This window comes from Anarhichas minor, unplaced genomic scaffold (genome assembly GCF_050575085.1).
Source record: "Anarhichas minor isolate MPS153535 unplaced genomic scaffold, ASM5057508v1 ptg000023l, whole genome shotgun sequence".
NCBI classification, from domain to species: Eukaryota; Metazoa; Chordata; class Actinopteri; order Perciformes; family Anarhichadidae; genus Anarhichas; species Anarhichas minor.
Window position 1 is genome coordinate 2,388,401 of NW_027466469.1, and position 12,039 is coordinate 2,400,439.

At 39.7% G+C, this 12,039-nt stretch overlaps 1 protein-coding gene across 3 annotated transcripts; it reads left to right on the forward strand.

Annotated features, from left to right (window-relative positions):
- The first annotated feature begins 41 nt into the window (after window positions 1-41).
- pfkfb2b (6-phosphofructo-2-kinase/fructose-2,6-biphosphatase 2b) lies at window positions 42-11,837 on the forward strand. 3 transcript variants are annotated; one of them, XM_076096827.1, is made up of 16 exons: window positions 739-853; window positions 1,351-1,476; window positions 1,990-2,086; window positions 3,647-3,713; window positions 3,912-3,986; window positions 5,230-5,286; window positions 5,448-5,572; window positions 5,826-6,033; window positions 6,275-6,421; window positions 7,513-7,617; window positions 7,726-7,855; window positions 7,954-8,016; window positions 8,121-8,185; window positions 8,856-9,023; window positions 9,678-9,700; window positions 10,315-11,837. In XM_076096827.1, exons 1-16 carry the CDS (start codon window positions 769-771, stop codon window positions 10,382-10,384), a joined length of 1,611 nt encoding a protein of 536 aa, XP_075952942.1. In that variant the 5' UTR covers window positions 739-768; the 3' UTR covers window positions 10,385-11,837. The 3 variants fall into 3 exon arrangements, with proteins under 3 accessions (XP_075952941.1, XP_075952942.1, XP_075952940.1); XM_076096826.1 differs by lacking the exon at window positions 9,678-9,700 and having other exon boundaries at window positions 42-853; XM_076096825.1 differs by lacking the exons at window positions 739-853; window positions 9,678-9,700 and having other exon boundaries at window positions 881-1,476.
- The last annotated feature ends 202 nt before the right edge of the window (window positions 11,838-12,039 follow it).

Sequence of the window (12,039 nt, forward strand, 5' to 3'; positions counted from 1 at the left end):
TTACTGTCTGTGAAGTCTTTTTTGAATTAGTGATAATGGGTTGTGCATTGACGTATGATCTATTATCAACGTTACGGTAGGAAAAAAAATTATGACGTAGAGGCACATCTTCCGCTTGGAAGGACACCAGCCGGCCGAGGACGCACCTCCGCACCAAGGACAGGCCGACCAGACTGGCTCCTCCGGCCGCAGCGGCGGGTGCAAACTCTCGGTCCGGCAAAATCGTGAGACCCCCGTGCCGACGGTGTGTAACGGCGTCCGCAGAGGCTTTCCGCCCGGCACGACTCGTATTATTTACATATCGACCAGGTAAAAAATGAATATGATGCGTCCTGTGTAGAATATGTTTGAGGCGGAACATGTTGTTGGGCATTTTCATTTGGGATTATGTTGTTCTGTCGGATTTCGCGTCGCATGAACTCAGTCACCGCAGTTAAAGAGAGAAAGATGGCATTGCTCATATGCGGCTTTGTAAACACAGTGGGTTTAGCCAAGCGGACTTCTTTCCCTTTAAGAGATGATGTGGCAGCATATTCATCCTTTGCCCTTCTGGTGGATGTTTCCAGGGATCCATGGAGCCATAACATATTTTTTTTAGAGAATGCACAGCTTTGTGTTTAAGATTCTGTTCTATCAGAGATGCATGGAAGTGATAGACTGACTGACATTGATCTGACTCCTCTGTTTCAGCCCAGCTTGGATAATCCCTTCTGAGACAGAAAGAGAGCTGATTTTTTTTTTTTTTTTTACTCAAACAACACTCTCAACATGTCGAGCACTCAGACAGACAACGGCTCTGCAAACTCAGCAGAAGCTAAGAAAGCAGACATGAGAATGAATGAGAAGAAGTGCTGTAAGTGAAGTCTTAACCCAATAATAATTCCATTTGAACAAGTTCTTCTGCATGACTGCTTTAAGCGTCCACAGGTGCTCTTGTAGCATAAAGCCTTGTATTGTTCACTCTGTGACACCTTCTGTGGTTTCCACTGTTCTTAAGTAAATTGCCTTTCTCAGGACGTTTCCTCCTCTAATTTCTGTAGATCCTGTCTTCGATCCCAGTCCGCTGATGATATTTTTGTCTGAAGAGATAATTATTTTAGTCCAGTGCACACATGGCCTAATTATTATTTTGTCCTTTAAGAATCCTGCAACAAAATGCATTTTTCTTGCAGTATTTTCATTAGTTGTGTTGAAACGCAGCCTAACTTTCCGAGACAGTACATTTACATCTACGTACCTTAAATTCTCTGCCTGTTATGCAGCATTTTGTCATGCAGGTGATTCACATTGCAGACACTATAACTGTGTAGGGTTTCTATTAATGTGCTTGTGCATCTGTCCCCTGTGTAGCATGGGCCTCCAATATGACAAACTCTCCAACGGTGATCGTAATGATCGGCCTGCCTGCAAGAGGGAAGACCTACATGTCAAAGAAACTCACACGTTACCTCAACTGGATCGGAGTCCCAACCAAAGGTACATGACGTGACAAAAACCTGTTTTCTTTGTGTGTTCAATTTTCCCCAATAGTAAATCTAAGTCAAGCTCACTGCACATATTTCAAATTATAATCAATATACAATCATATCGTGTCATGGGTGTCAACTCAAAAGTAGAGTATATTGGTCTACAAACTAATTTAACACTTTAAATCAATAATATAAATCTGATTTTTTTTTCTAAAAATAAAACAAAAACCTTACCAATATATTGAGGAGAATCAAAAGATCTTTGCCGATAATTTGTCACGGGTTATAAAATTAGAGTAGAAGAATGTATTGATTACAGGTGAAACTGTTTATTTTTACTTTCAAATACTTTGCAATGACTGTCCAAACGTTCTTCATATTGGTTCATGTAGCAACCCCCATTTGACATGACATGTACATTTAAATGTGCGCAGCCTACTGTATGTGAGTATCTGAGAATAGGAGGCTGAATTCAGCATCGGCTGTAATGCCTTGTTAATGTCATTTGTTCATTTTTCAGTGTTTAACTTGGGCGTGTACCGCAGAGAGGCCGTCAGAGCTTATAAGTCCTATGATTTCTTCCGGCACGACAATGAGGAAGCCATGAAAATAAGGAAGTAAGTTCCACTTTTACAAAATGTGCCCATCGTGGGCTGTTGTTCAGTCATTACACAGGACATTCATATATATTATTTATCTATCAGTAAGGGAGGCTGCAGCATTTCTACTGTCCAGTCCACACCTTTACTTGAAGAGTCTATTAACTTTTTTTGTGTAAACAGTGTCACAGCTCTTTCAGGTTCATTTGTCTTTTTTATATTAATGCCAACATTTCCCCCAAGTAACATGGTTCTGTTTGGTATTCTGCAGCCTCCACTGCTGCATCAGTGACTAAGCTGTTTTCAGGCCTACAGCCTACAGACAGAGTCAGCATAATGTTCATACTACCTTAAACTGGCACTGATTTATAGTTAATGTGCAAAGTATCACCACCAAATTCTTCTGCTTTGTATTCAGATCAAATGTATAATCACTGCTTATTTCCCAAAAAAGATTAAGAATACAGATTACAACTGTCTCTCTCTTTCCTTCATGGTCTTATCCAGCAGTGGTAATCGAAATGGAGTTTGTCGTTCAGGGCTTTCATAAAAATGCGACAGGCTCTTGACAGCGTCCCCACGCTGAATCGTGACCTAGATATTAAACAAGCTGCCGCTGTCACTCAGAAGCTGACACAAGCCCGCCAGCTGGGTCTAACTGTAAAGTCTTTGTCTTTTTCACATAAGAAGTATCAGTTTGGTGGGGTTAAAGGAAAAAGAAGCCATTTTGCTTTCTTGCAGAGAGTTAGATTAGAAGTGGTGGCCAGAAAATAGTTATTTACTGAAGAAAACAACACTAGATTATCCCAAATGGAAATTATTCCCCTGAGTGTAAGTGATAGTGACATTTTGGAGAATACGCTTCTTCGTTTTCTCGCCGAGAGTTACCTGAGAACGACTAGGCACATTTTACAAAGTATAAAACCATTTCTTTAACTCTACGAGACAATTTAGTGATGTTCTGTTCAGTAAATCCCTCAGGATTCCTTCAAGGTACTAAATCCACCCCAAAAATATTGCTTTTCTTTCAAAAGAGCAGTCCAAATGAAACCGTGCACAATAAGGTCTATGGATTATCAAACGTGTAACCAAGACCTTTTGTCAAAGATAAAAAATATATTGCTGCTGAGCTTTGCAAATGTATTTTTTTCCAGTGCTTTCAGCAGCACATATTGCATTCTATGTACCTCAATTTTGTTGGGGTGGCAGCAGAAATCTAAAGAGATAGATATCTCATAACCTCGGCGATAAAAAACTAAACTGTCTCCGTGATTAGACACCACTAGGAGATTAGAAAATCATTTTTTTGTGTGTTTGAGTTACCTGATCTTTTAACCAAGATACTATCAATATCCCTTATGCAGAAATATGTAAAATAAGACACTAATCTTTTATTTATTATTATGATTAGCAGTCTACTTGATGATCAAAAGAGCATGATTCCAACGACATAATACTACTAATACTTTCTGATTTCTGACATTTTCCATGTCATTTACGAATCTTTTTAGTGAATGCGAGCATACTGATGGTCCTTCAGAGCACTGTTCCCATGTATGTTTTCTCTCTCTCCCACAGGCAGTGTGCTCTGGTAGCTCTGCAGGATGTGAAGGCGTACCTGTTGGTGGAGGGAGGTCAGATCGCAGTGAGTCCTCTCTCTGCCTATGTCTCTTTGTGTCTCAATGTTGACTCATTTCCAAACGTAAAGAAATATCCAGAAGGGAAACGCCTTTTGCAGTACGACAGTCTTAATCCTAAACTGTCCCTCAAACATTTTACCAGTGAAGACACGCATCATACATGATAAATTCTTTCCCTCCTTTGTGTTCCTTTTATTTTTTAGGTGTTTGATGCAACAAACACAACAAGAGAACGGCGTGACCTCATTCTAGGTTTTGTGAAGGAGAATGCATTCAAGGTGAGATTTGCTTAATTATGTTCATACTTTGCAATTGTTTCCTCTTTTCCCTCACGGGCTTTGGTGGAAAATAGGCGTTGATATTTAAACACTGTGCATAAAGCAGTTTCCTGTACTGGTTAAGCCACTGTGGCCACAACTGGTTAAAAGATTAAATCAGCCTTTAACTACCAAGATTATTTAGAGTCAACTGTTTTTGTGTTTCTGTAATACCCTTAAGTGCGGTGCAACAAGATAAATAGAAGAGGAACAAAAAGGTCAATTAATTTGTCAATCAATTTAGTTTGGATCATAGAAATAAAATAGAGTAGAAGGGATATTCCCATTCAAAGCAATGTAGCTGGATGGTCAGAGCGGCCGCAATTTTTATTTGTACTGTTGCCATTGCACCTGTTGTAGCGGGCTAACTTCCGTATACACTACACAGACTTACAGGAATGCTTCATCCACACACTCTTGTTCCTGTATTGAAATGTGACAACTTTTTTGGGCTCATTTTCTGTAATCAGTGTAGCATTAAGTATCGTGGAAATGAATTAGCTAGCTAGCTTGTTAATTATCCAATGCTACACTTTGTTACATAAAATGATCGAACAGCGGGCTGGTGGCCAGCGGCAGCGCTTGGTCTATATGAGCCTTCCGCCTCACTCGCCGCTGCTGCTCCATAGGTCTCAGGAGCAATTGCCATTTTCTTTTGTACTCGTCAAATGACCACAGAAAATAGTTGCAACTGCTAGCAACACTGCTAGTTCTACTCCCCTATTTCTTTGGTTCAGAAAGTCTCTTAAAGGTACTTTGTGTAATGTCTGACCACTAGTAGCAATATTGAGCAATGTTTTTGGAGCAATGCCCGTTTTGATTGCATCTCCTCCTTGTGCTCAAGGACACACGTGTGTGAAACATAACACTCAGCTCTGCTGCCAGTTTCCTGCTACTCCACTGATTGACAGTTAGTTTTTTTCTTGCACCAAGACACGTTGCAACACCCCAGGAAATGCAGAAAAGAAGACTTAATGGCTAGCAAAAATGGTTGGAAACAATTCAGTCAAGAATACACACAATTCATTTTGGTAAGAGATAGTGAATGTAAACATCACTGTTTTTGTTTACTTGAACACTCCACTGAGTGCCTTTAATTATCTGATGTGGAAACAGCTGATTATGTGACATTGCATCAATTCAATGGACATTTTCAGGAAGCTTTTGCACATGTTGACCCTGTGAGCTGCCCTCTGTCCAACAGGTGTTCTTTGTGGAGTCGGTGTGTGACGACCCAGAGGTCATTGCTGCTAATATTCTGGTATGATCTCGTGTCACCAACGACACTCAAAGGTTTGACTGTGACTTCTTGAGTCGTCTCGGTCGAACCCGTAATCTATTAATATTCACACTATCTACAGTGTTATGTGAGAACGGCCGTGCTTGCTCACATTGTTTGAATGTGCTACATACCTGTGACAGGAAGTGAAAGTGTCCAGTCCAGACTACCCTGAGAGACACAGAGAGAGGGTCATGGGCGATTTCCTCAAACGAATCGAGTGCTACAAGGTTACTTATCAACCATTAGATCCTGATGATTACGACAAGTAAGAACTGATCACCTCCTTCTGCTTCTATATTGGTTTTTCAAACGTTATTTAATACCGTTTACAAAAATGTAATATTCCAAGATTATTCACATAAAGCTTATTTTGGAATGTTTTTTTTAACCAAGCAGTAAAATTGTTTGCATCTTGTGTATCATTTTGTGGAATTGCGGTTGCAATTCAGAAGAAAACCACTAGATGGTGTCGTTGAACAACTATTTGACTCACCTACATGATTCATTGGCACCTGCAGGGACCTATCGTTCATCAAGGTGATGAACGTGGGCCGGCGTTTTCTGGTGAACCGCGTTCAGGACTACATCCAGAGTAAGATTGTCTACTACCTCATGAACATCCACGTGGACTCTCACTCCATCTACCTGTGTCGGCACGGAGAGAGCGACCACAACGTTGAAGGCCGCATCGGAGGAGACTCTGAACTGTCTCCTCGAGGGAAACAGGTTCTCTTTTCATAATCCTCATTTTATGAACTCAGATCAGTGGGATAAGGTGTACTTAACTGTATTATTATGAACACCTGAGTCATACCCTTTATCACATCTAATCATCTCCATTTCCCATTTTCTTGTCTCGGTCAACTGGACATGAATCTAATGAAGCAGAAGTACTAAGGAATTAATTAAGAAGAAATAATGAACAGACAGATGATTGGAATTCTCTCTCTTTATCTCTCACATCCAGTTCGCCCATGCCCTGCGAGACTTCATTGAGGAGCACGAATTGTCGGATTTGAAGGTGTGGACGAGCCAACTGAGAAGAACCATCCAGACAGCAGAGGAGCTGGCCGTCCCTTATGAACAGTGGAAGATACTCAACGAGATTGATGCAGTCAGTACCTTCATTTTACAATTGGGATGGGAATTTTACAATTCTATGAATCATTACAGATTGACAGCGCTCTGGTTTAGATAGAGAGAAACTATATTTTATTCATTGTATTTTTTAGATCCTTTAGCGGGAGGAAATGGGGCTTTCTGATAATACGTAGCACAATATCAGTTGTTGAAGAAGTATTCAGATCCTTTACTGAAGTACTAATACCATGCTGTAAACAAAATACTCTGTTACAAGTAAAAAGTCTTGAACTGAAAATCTTACTTGAGTAAAAGTATGAACGTATAATAAAGAAAATGTAATTAAAGTATTAAAAATAAAAAAGTACTCAAGTAGAAAAATGGCTTCTTGCCAGTTAACTTTCTGTCAATCGATGAATCTATTAATAGTAGTTTAATTTATGACAAAACATCATATTTTATAAGCTATTTGAATGCACAAATCTGAATTTGTAATGTAACTAGTAACTAAGCGATCAAATGATTGATAATAAATATTCTGAGATATAGTAGAGTAGAAGTAGAGGTGGCATAAAAAGAAAAGACTCAAGTACCTCAAATTAGTACTTGATACAATCCGTCTCTACACAATTGCCAAAGTGAAGAAGGCTTCCGTGTCGAGGTAAGAGAAGAGAAACACAGCCACAAAGCCTTTCAGTGCTTTTGTTATTGTTCAAGCATAGAGCAACATCCAGAGGAGAAACCTCACAGGGTCTTCATAGAGATGGGAATGTGGTGATTACACCTGGTACTCTATTTACAATATTACAATATATTATATATATATACAATATACTACTATCACATGTGTACCGTGTCTGTATTCTGGTGTGAAACTGACATTATTCTTTTAAAACATCCTGCTGCTGTTTTTCTTTATATAATCTCTATGTGGACTATATTTAAATTCTGCATGTGATGTTTTCTTGGCAGCGAAGTAAATAAAATGGTGTGTGTGTGCGTGTGCGTGTGTGTGCGTGTGCGCGTGCGTGCGCGTGTGCGTGCGTGCACACACAGTGAAGGGCTTCCACTCTCCTCTTTACTTGTGCTTTTGACATTAATACAAATGCTGTTGTCCTTCTCCAGGGTGTGTGTGAGGAGATGACTTATGAGATGATCGAGAACGCGTTCCCAGAGGAGTTTGCTTTGAGGGACCAGGACAAGTACCACTATCGTTACCCAGGAGGGGAGGTGACCTGACAACACTCCTTCCATACTTTTGTTTGCAATAAACTGAATCCTGTTTGTTTAAATGTGTCCTTCGACGGTGGGTTTAAAACAGTCTCTTCTTTCTTTCAGTCCTACCAAGACCTTGTTCAACGCTTGGAGCCGGTTATCATGGAGTTGGAGAGGCAGGGCAACGTGTTGGTCATCTGCCACCAGGCTGTGATGCGCTGCCTGCTCGCTTACTTCCTGGACAAGAGTGCAGGTCAGCCAAACACAAGTGCGCACACACACATATACACATATGACCTCCCACCAGCAGATGATAAGACAATTTTGCATACTCTCTTCTTCATCCCATAGAAGACCTGCCATACATGAAATGCCCGCTCCACACAATACTCAAGCTGACCCCTGTTGCATATGGTAAGCTTTTACCTATAGCTCTCAATATTACACCGTAACACTGATTATTTTTCTGCATTGTATGCATGTTTTATTAAGAATGTATTCTATCGCCTATCCTCTAGGTTGTAAAGTGGAGATGTTTTATCTCAACGTGGAGGCAGTGAACACGCATCGAGACCGGCCTCTTGTAAGTCGCTCTGCATCGAGCTGAACCACATTGTTGCATGAACGTGCATACAGCATCGTTAAAGTAAAGCTTCAAATGTGATCATCGCTGCAAATTATGTTTCTTGTTTACTTGCAAAGTAATAATTCCAAACTCATCAGCAAATCTCACGGTCTAATCCAAAGTCTAATAGGCTCGTTGTGTCTGCACTTCATCCCCTGTGTGAGGCTTTGCTGCCTTGAATCCCTTTTCTGTGTCCCGGTTTTGTTTTGCTGCTTTTATCTTTAACCCTAATTAATCAGCCTGGCTTGAGCTGCAAGCTAATGAATGTTAAGTCAGTTGTTAATTTGGTGTTCTTTTACCTCGATGGAGGCAACGGCTGATCTATATCCATTTTTAAATCTTATATTAATCTTGATTGGAGCAGTTGTTCGTCTGTCAGTGCAATCAGGACTGCACTGTTACAGTTCATCAATGTTTGTTGTCGTGTGGTTGAATAACCTGGTTGAAACAGCGTCTGTCACTTAAAACGGCTTCAGATGTTTTAACCTGTTGCTGTGGATCCATGTTGATAGGACGGCTAGTTTGTGTCCAGTAAGGTGTCGCCCCCCCCCTCCCCCCTCCCCCCCGGGTCTTTGTGTGTTCCCTCATCTTTTTCCCCTAACATTTGCGGTATTTCATCTCCTACCAGGATAAAATCCCCAGGGACTCTGCTCTCATACATCGGCGGAATAGTTACACGCCCTTGTCCAGTCACGACCAGGTCAAGCGTCCCAGGCTCTACAGCGCAGGCAACCAGCCCTGGCTACCGCTCGCCCCCACCCCATCAGCTCTGATGCCAGAGGGACGGCAAAGCCAAGTTAGTGCCGTAGCTACAGGCTCCCCCATTAAATCAGTCACCGTCAACTGTACTCAGTCACCTCCCACCACAGTTTGTAACCCTGTGTCTGGCATTTCCTCGCCTCAGTTTTGGATTGTCTCGATGATTTAGTTTTCCGTGTTGAAAATGACGTATATAGAATCCATCTCTGTATCTTTCTCTCTCGGGGCATGTCTTGGATCTTGAATGGGTCTTTTTATGTTGCGCCTGTCTGTTTCCAAAGTCAGATGTTTGTCTTGCATGACCTCTGCTTCACCACTGGGCTGTCTCCGGCTTGAATATGCAGAACAGCACGTCTACTTTTATTAGTTAGCCTCTACGGGATAGAAAAGACACACACACACACACACCAAAGGCATCTTGTACTGTATTTTGGTACAAGTACACATTGTTAGCTAACCTTAACCTTCATAAATCTACAGTGATGATTAAAAACTGAATCAATTTGAGAAAATGAACACATTCTACAAATGACAGATGTCAAACTTACAAAAAATGTTGAAATTTAAAAATGCATATTCATATTTGTACGTGTTGTGTACGTGTTGGCCTGGCCTCATGGGTAAAGTGCTACAGCCCCTCTCCACATTTCTATCTCTCTCTTTCCCCACTTCCTCTAAACCTGTCTTAAAGCCTCGGACAGGAAGCAGTTGTCTGTGAGTATTTTGGAGATTTAGTACATGTGTAGCCCGCCTTTCATTTTCTTTCCCACAGTTCAACTCATGTCATAGTAACCCATGGCCATCTGTTGTCACAGTGGTGCATTTTCTATGGTTTTCAATCTTTTGGTTTGTCTAACCTTCGAACCACTTTTGTACTTGAATAAGAACGAAAGCTGTCGCCATTGTTTCATCTCAGTGTCCTTATCAGGACAACTCTTATCAGACGCTGATTCTGTGGTCGTTTCATAAATGGTAAAACTCTTTGATTATAGTATTTATTAGACACCTAAATATATTTCTAAATGGGAAAATAATGTAGGAATTCTCAGGGTATTTAAGTATTGATTTCCTTGTTATTGCATACAATTAAGGCTACTATATCACGCTAGGAGCCGGAATGTGATTTATAATGAATCACTTCTTGAGAATGTGCTAAAGAAGAGTCTCCACTAATGTGGACTGTCACATTTCTCAGAATGACCTCATTTTTCAAATAGGAACTTAAAAGACTCCTGGCCCCGCTGGTAGGCTGTTAGCTTCCTCCAGTAGGATCTGCTGCTGTTTGGTATTCATTTGTGAACGTCGGTGACATTTTCTTTTCCTTGAAGGAGTCCCTGTGCGAAGGAAGCGACTCTGACAGTCCAGAAGAAACTAGTGGCTGTGTTCGCTTCTGAGTGAAGATGAAAGCCTCTTCCTTCATGGCACAATGTGGGCAACAGTTCTGGGTTCAGTCACGAATCAAAATATATATATATATATATATATATTTTTTTTTTTTTTAAACCACATTCTTGGAAATGATGGTCAGATTATGAGGTCACTTTTTGGTTTTGATCCTATCTATCTTAACCTCTCTGTTTAACTTTACTCTGCATGCCGAGGCTGAGAACTGGAAGCCTGACTATTATAATCATAAACACTTCTGCATGTGCAACAAAACCAATCAAAACAACAGGCAACTAATCATCATTGTAAATAATACAATGCCTTACTGAAGTTAAAGTATATCAATAGAATTAGCTCTTCTGTATGAATGTAACAAGAACAATTTTCACTATTACAAATAGTTATAAAGTAGATGTAGTACACATATTTTTATAATATAAATACCCTCATCTACCATGCAAACAAGCTGTAGATCTTATAAAATGTATTCCGAGCTATCATCTGTTATGTCTTATCTTATTGATTATGTTTATTGTGTATTGTGTTTGTTATTTTAGGATTTGAGAGAATGTCGTTTTTGGCTTCTAAAGGAAATTCAAATACTGAAATGGTTTGTTAGACTAATACACAACATTTCTGGACATACTGTGTACCAGCAGCGGTTTTAAAACCAACGTAGTTTTCTGTCAAAAGCTGAAATTTCACAATGTTCACAAGCTAGTGTTATCTGTCACAATGTTCACTAAATCCTAAAAGTTCATCAGTTAATCAGTTAGTCCAGTTAATGTATTGTTCGTCTTGCCTCTATATATGAGGAAGGGATGTTGTGGAACAAAAGCATAACATTTAATGGTATTTTAGCTATTTCTTGACATTTGTGTTCATGTCATCATCCTGGCCAAACTTTTAATGAATTTATTTTAATGTATCTTTACCCTTTAAATTTGCTTTAAATCAGCCATATCCGAAACACAAAATCCTTCTATTATACTTACTAATAATAGACAGATGCACAAGTTCCACTCTATGACTGTGTAAGTTTTGACTGTTAAGTTTTTTGCTGAATCAGCCTACTTGTGCCTTTTAAGCAGACAATAAAAGTGAATTTTGAAGTTACATGAACTTATTCCCCGTAAAAATGAAGGAGACACTGAGCATGTGATATTTTCCAAATGGTTATTCCATTATTTGTGGCCTTCATTTAATTGTTCTTTGTTTCACAATCCTTAAAGAACTGAATAAGACATATAGAAACAGCTTTGCTTGATATATATTAGGCCTCCGAGATTCGAAGAGATTTCAAATCAAGGTCATTACAGTTTATGATTATTGGACAGATGGGTGTAAAACCATACAAAATTATTAAGTCAATTGTAAGCAGATATAACTGTAATTAATTGTTTTAAAGAACTGGAAACGAATGTGTTTTGGCCTCATTAACAGAATAAATGCGTTCTATTCTCTTGATGTGTTTCTGCGGTTTACTATTTCTATTCTAGCAGCACTCCACCCACTACAACACTTGCAACAAGGAATTCAAACCTTAAAAACATGAATAATAAGTTAACAACTAATAATTTGTTTTTGTTTTTTTAACTACAGTCCTTATCTAAACACACGAGGTGAGAAAAAGACCAAGGTTGGATCAGTTATTAGTGTTTGTCAAT

Coding starts and splice junctions, on each gene's coding strand:
- pfkfb2b (XM_076096827.1), top strand. CDS start 769: ATGTCGAGCACTCAGACAGACAACGGCTCTGCAAACTCAGCAGAAGCT. Junction 8,186..8,855: donor CGCATCGAGACCGGCCTCTT/GTAAGTCGCTCT, acceptor ATCTCCTACCAG/GATAAAATCCCCAGGGACTC. Junction 9,701..10,314: donor CGGACAGGAAGCAGTTGTCT/GTGAGTATTTTG, acceptor TTTTCCTTGAAG/GAGTCCCTGTGCGAAGGAAG.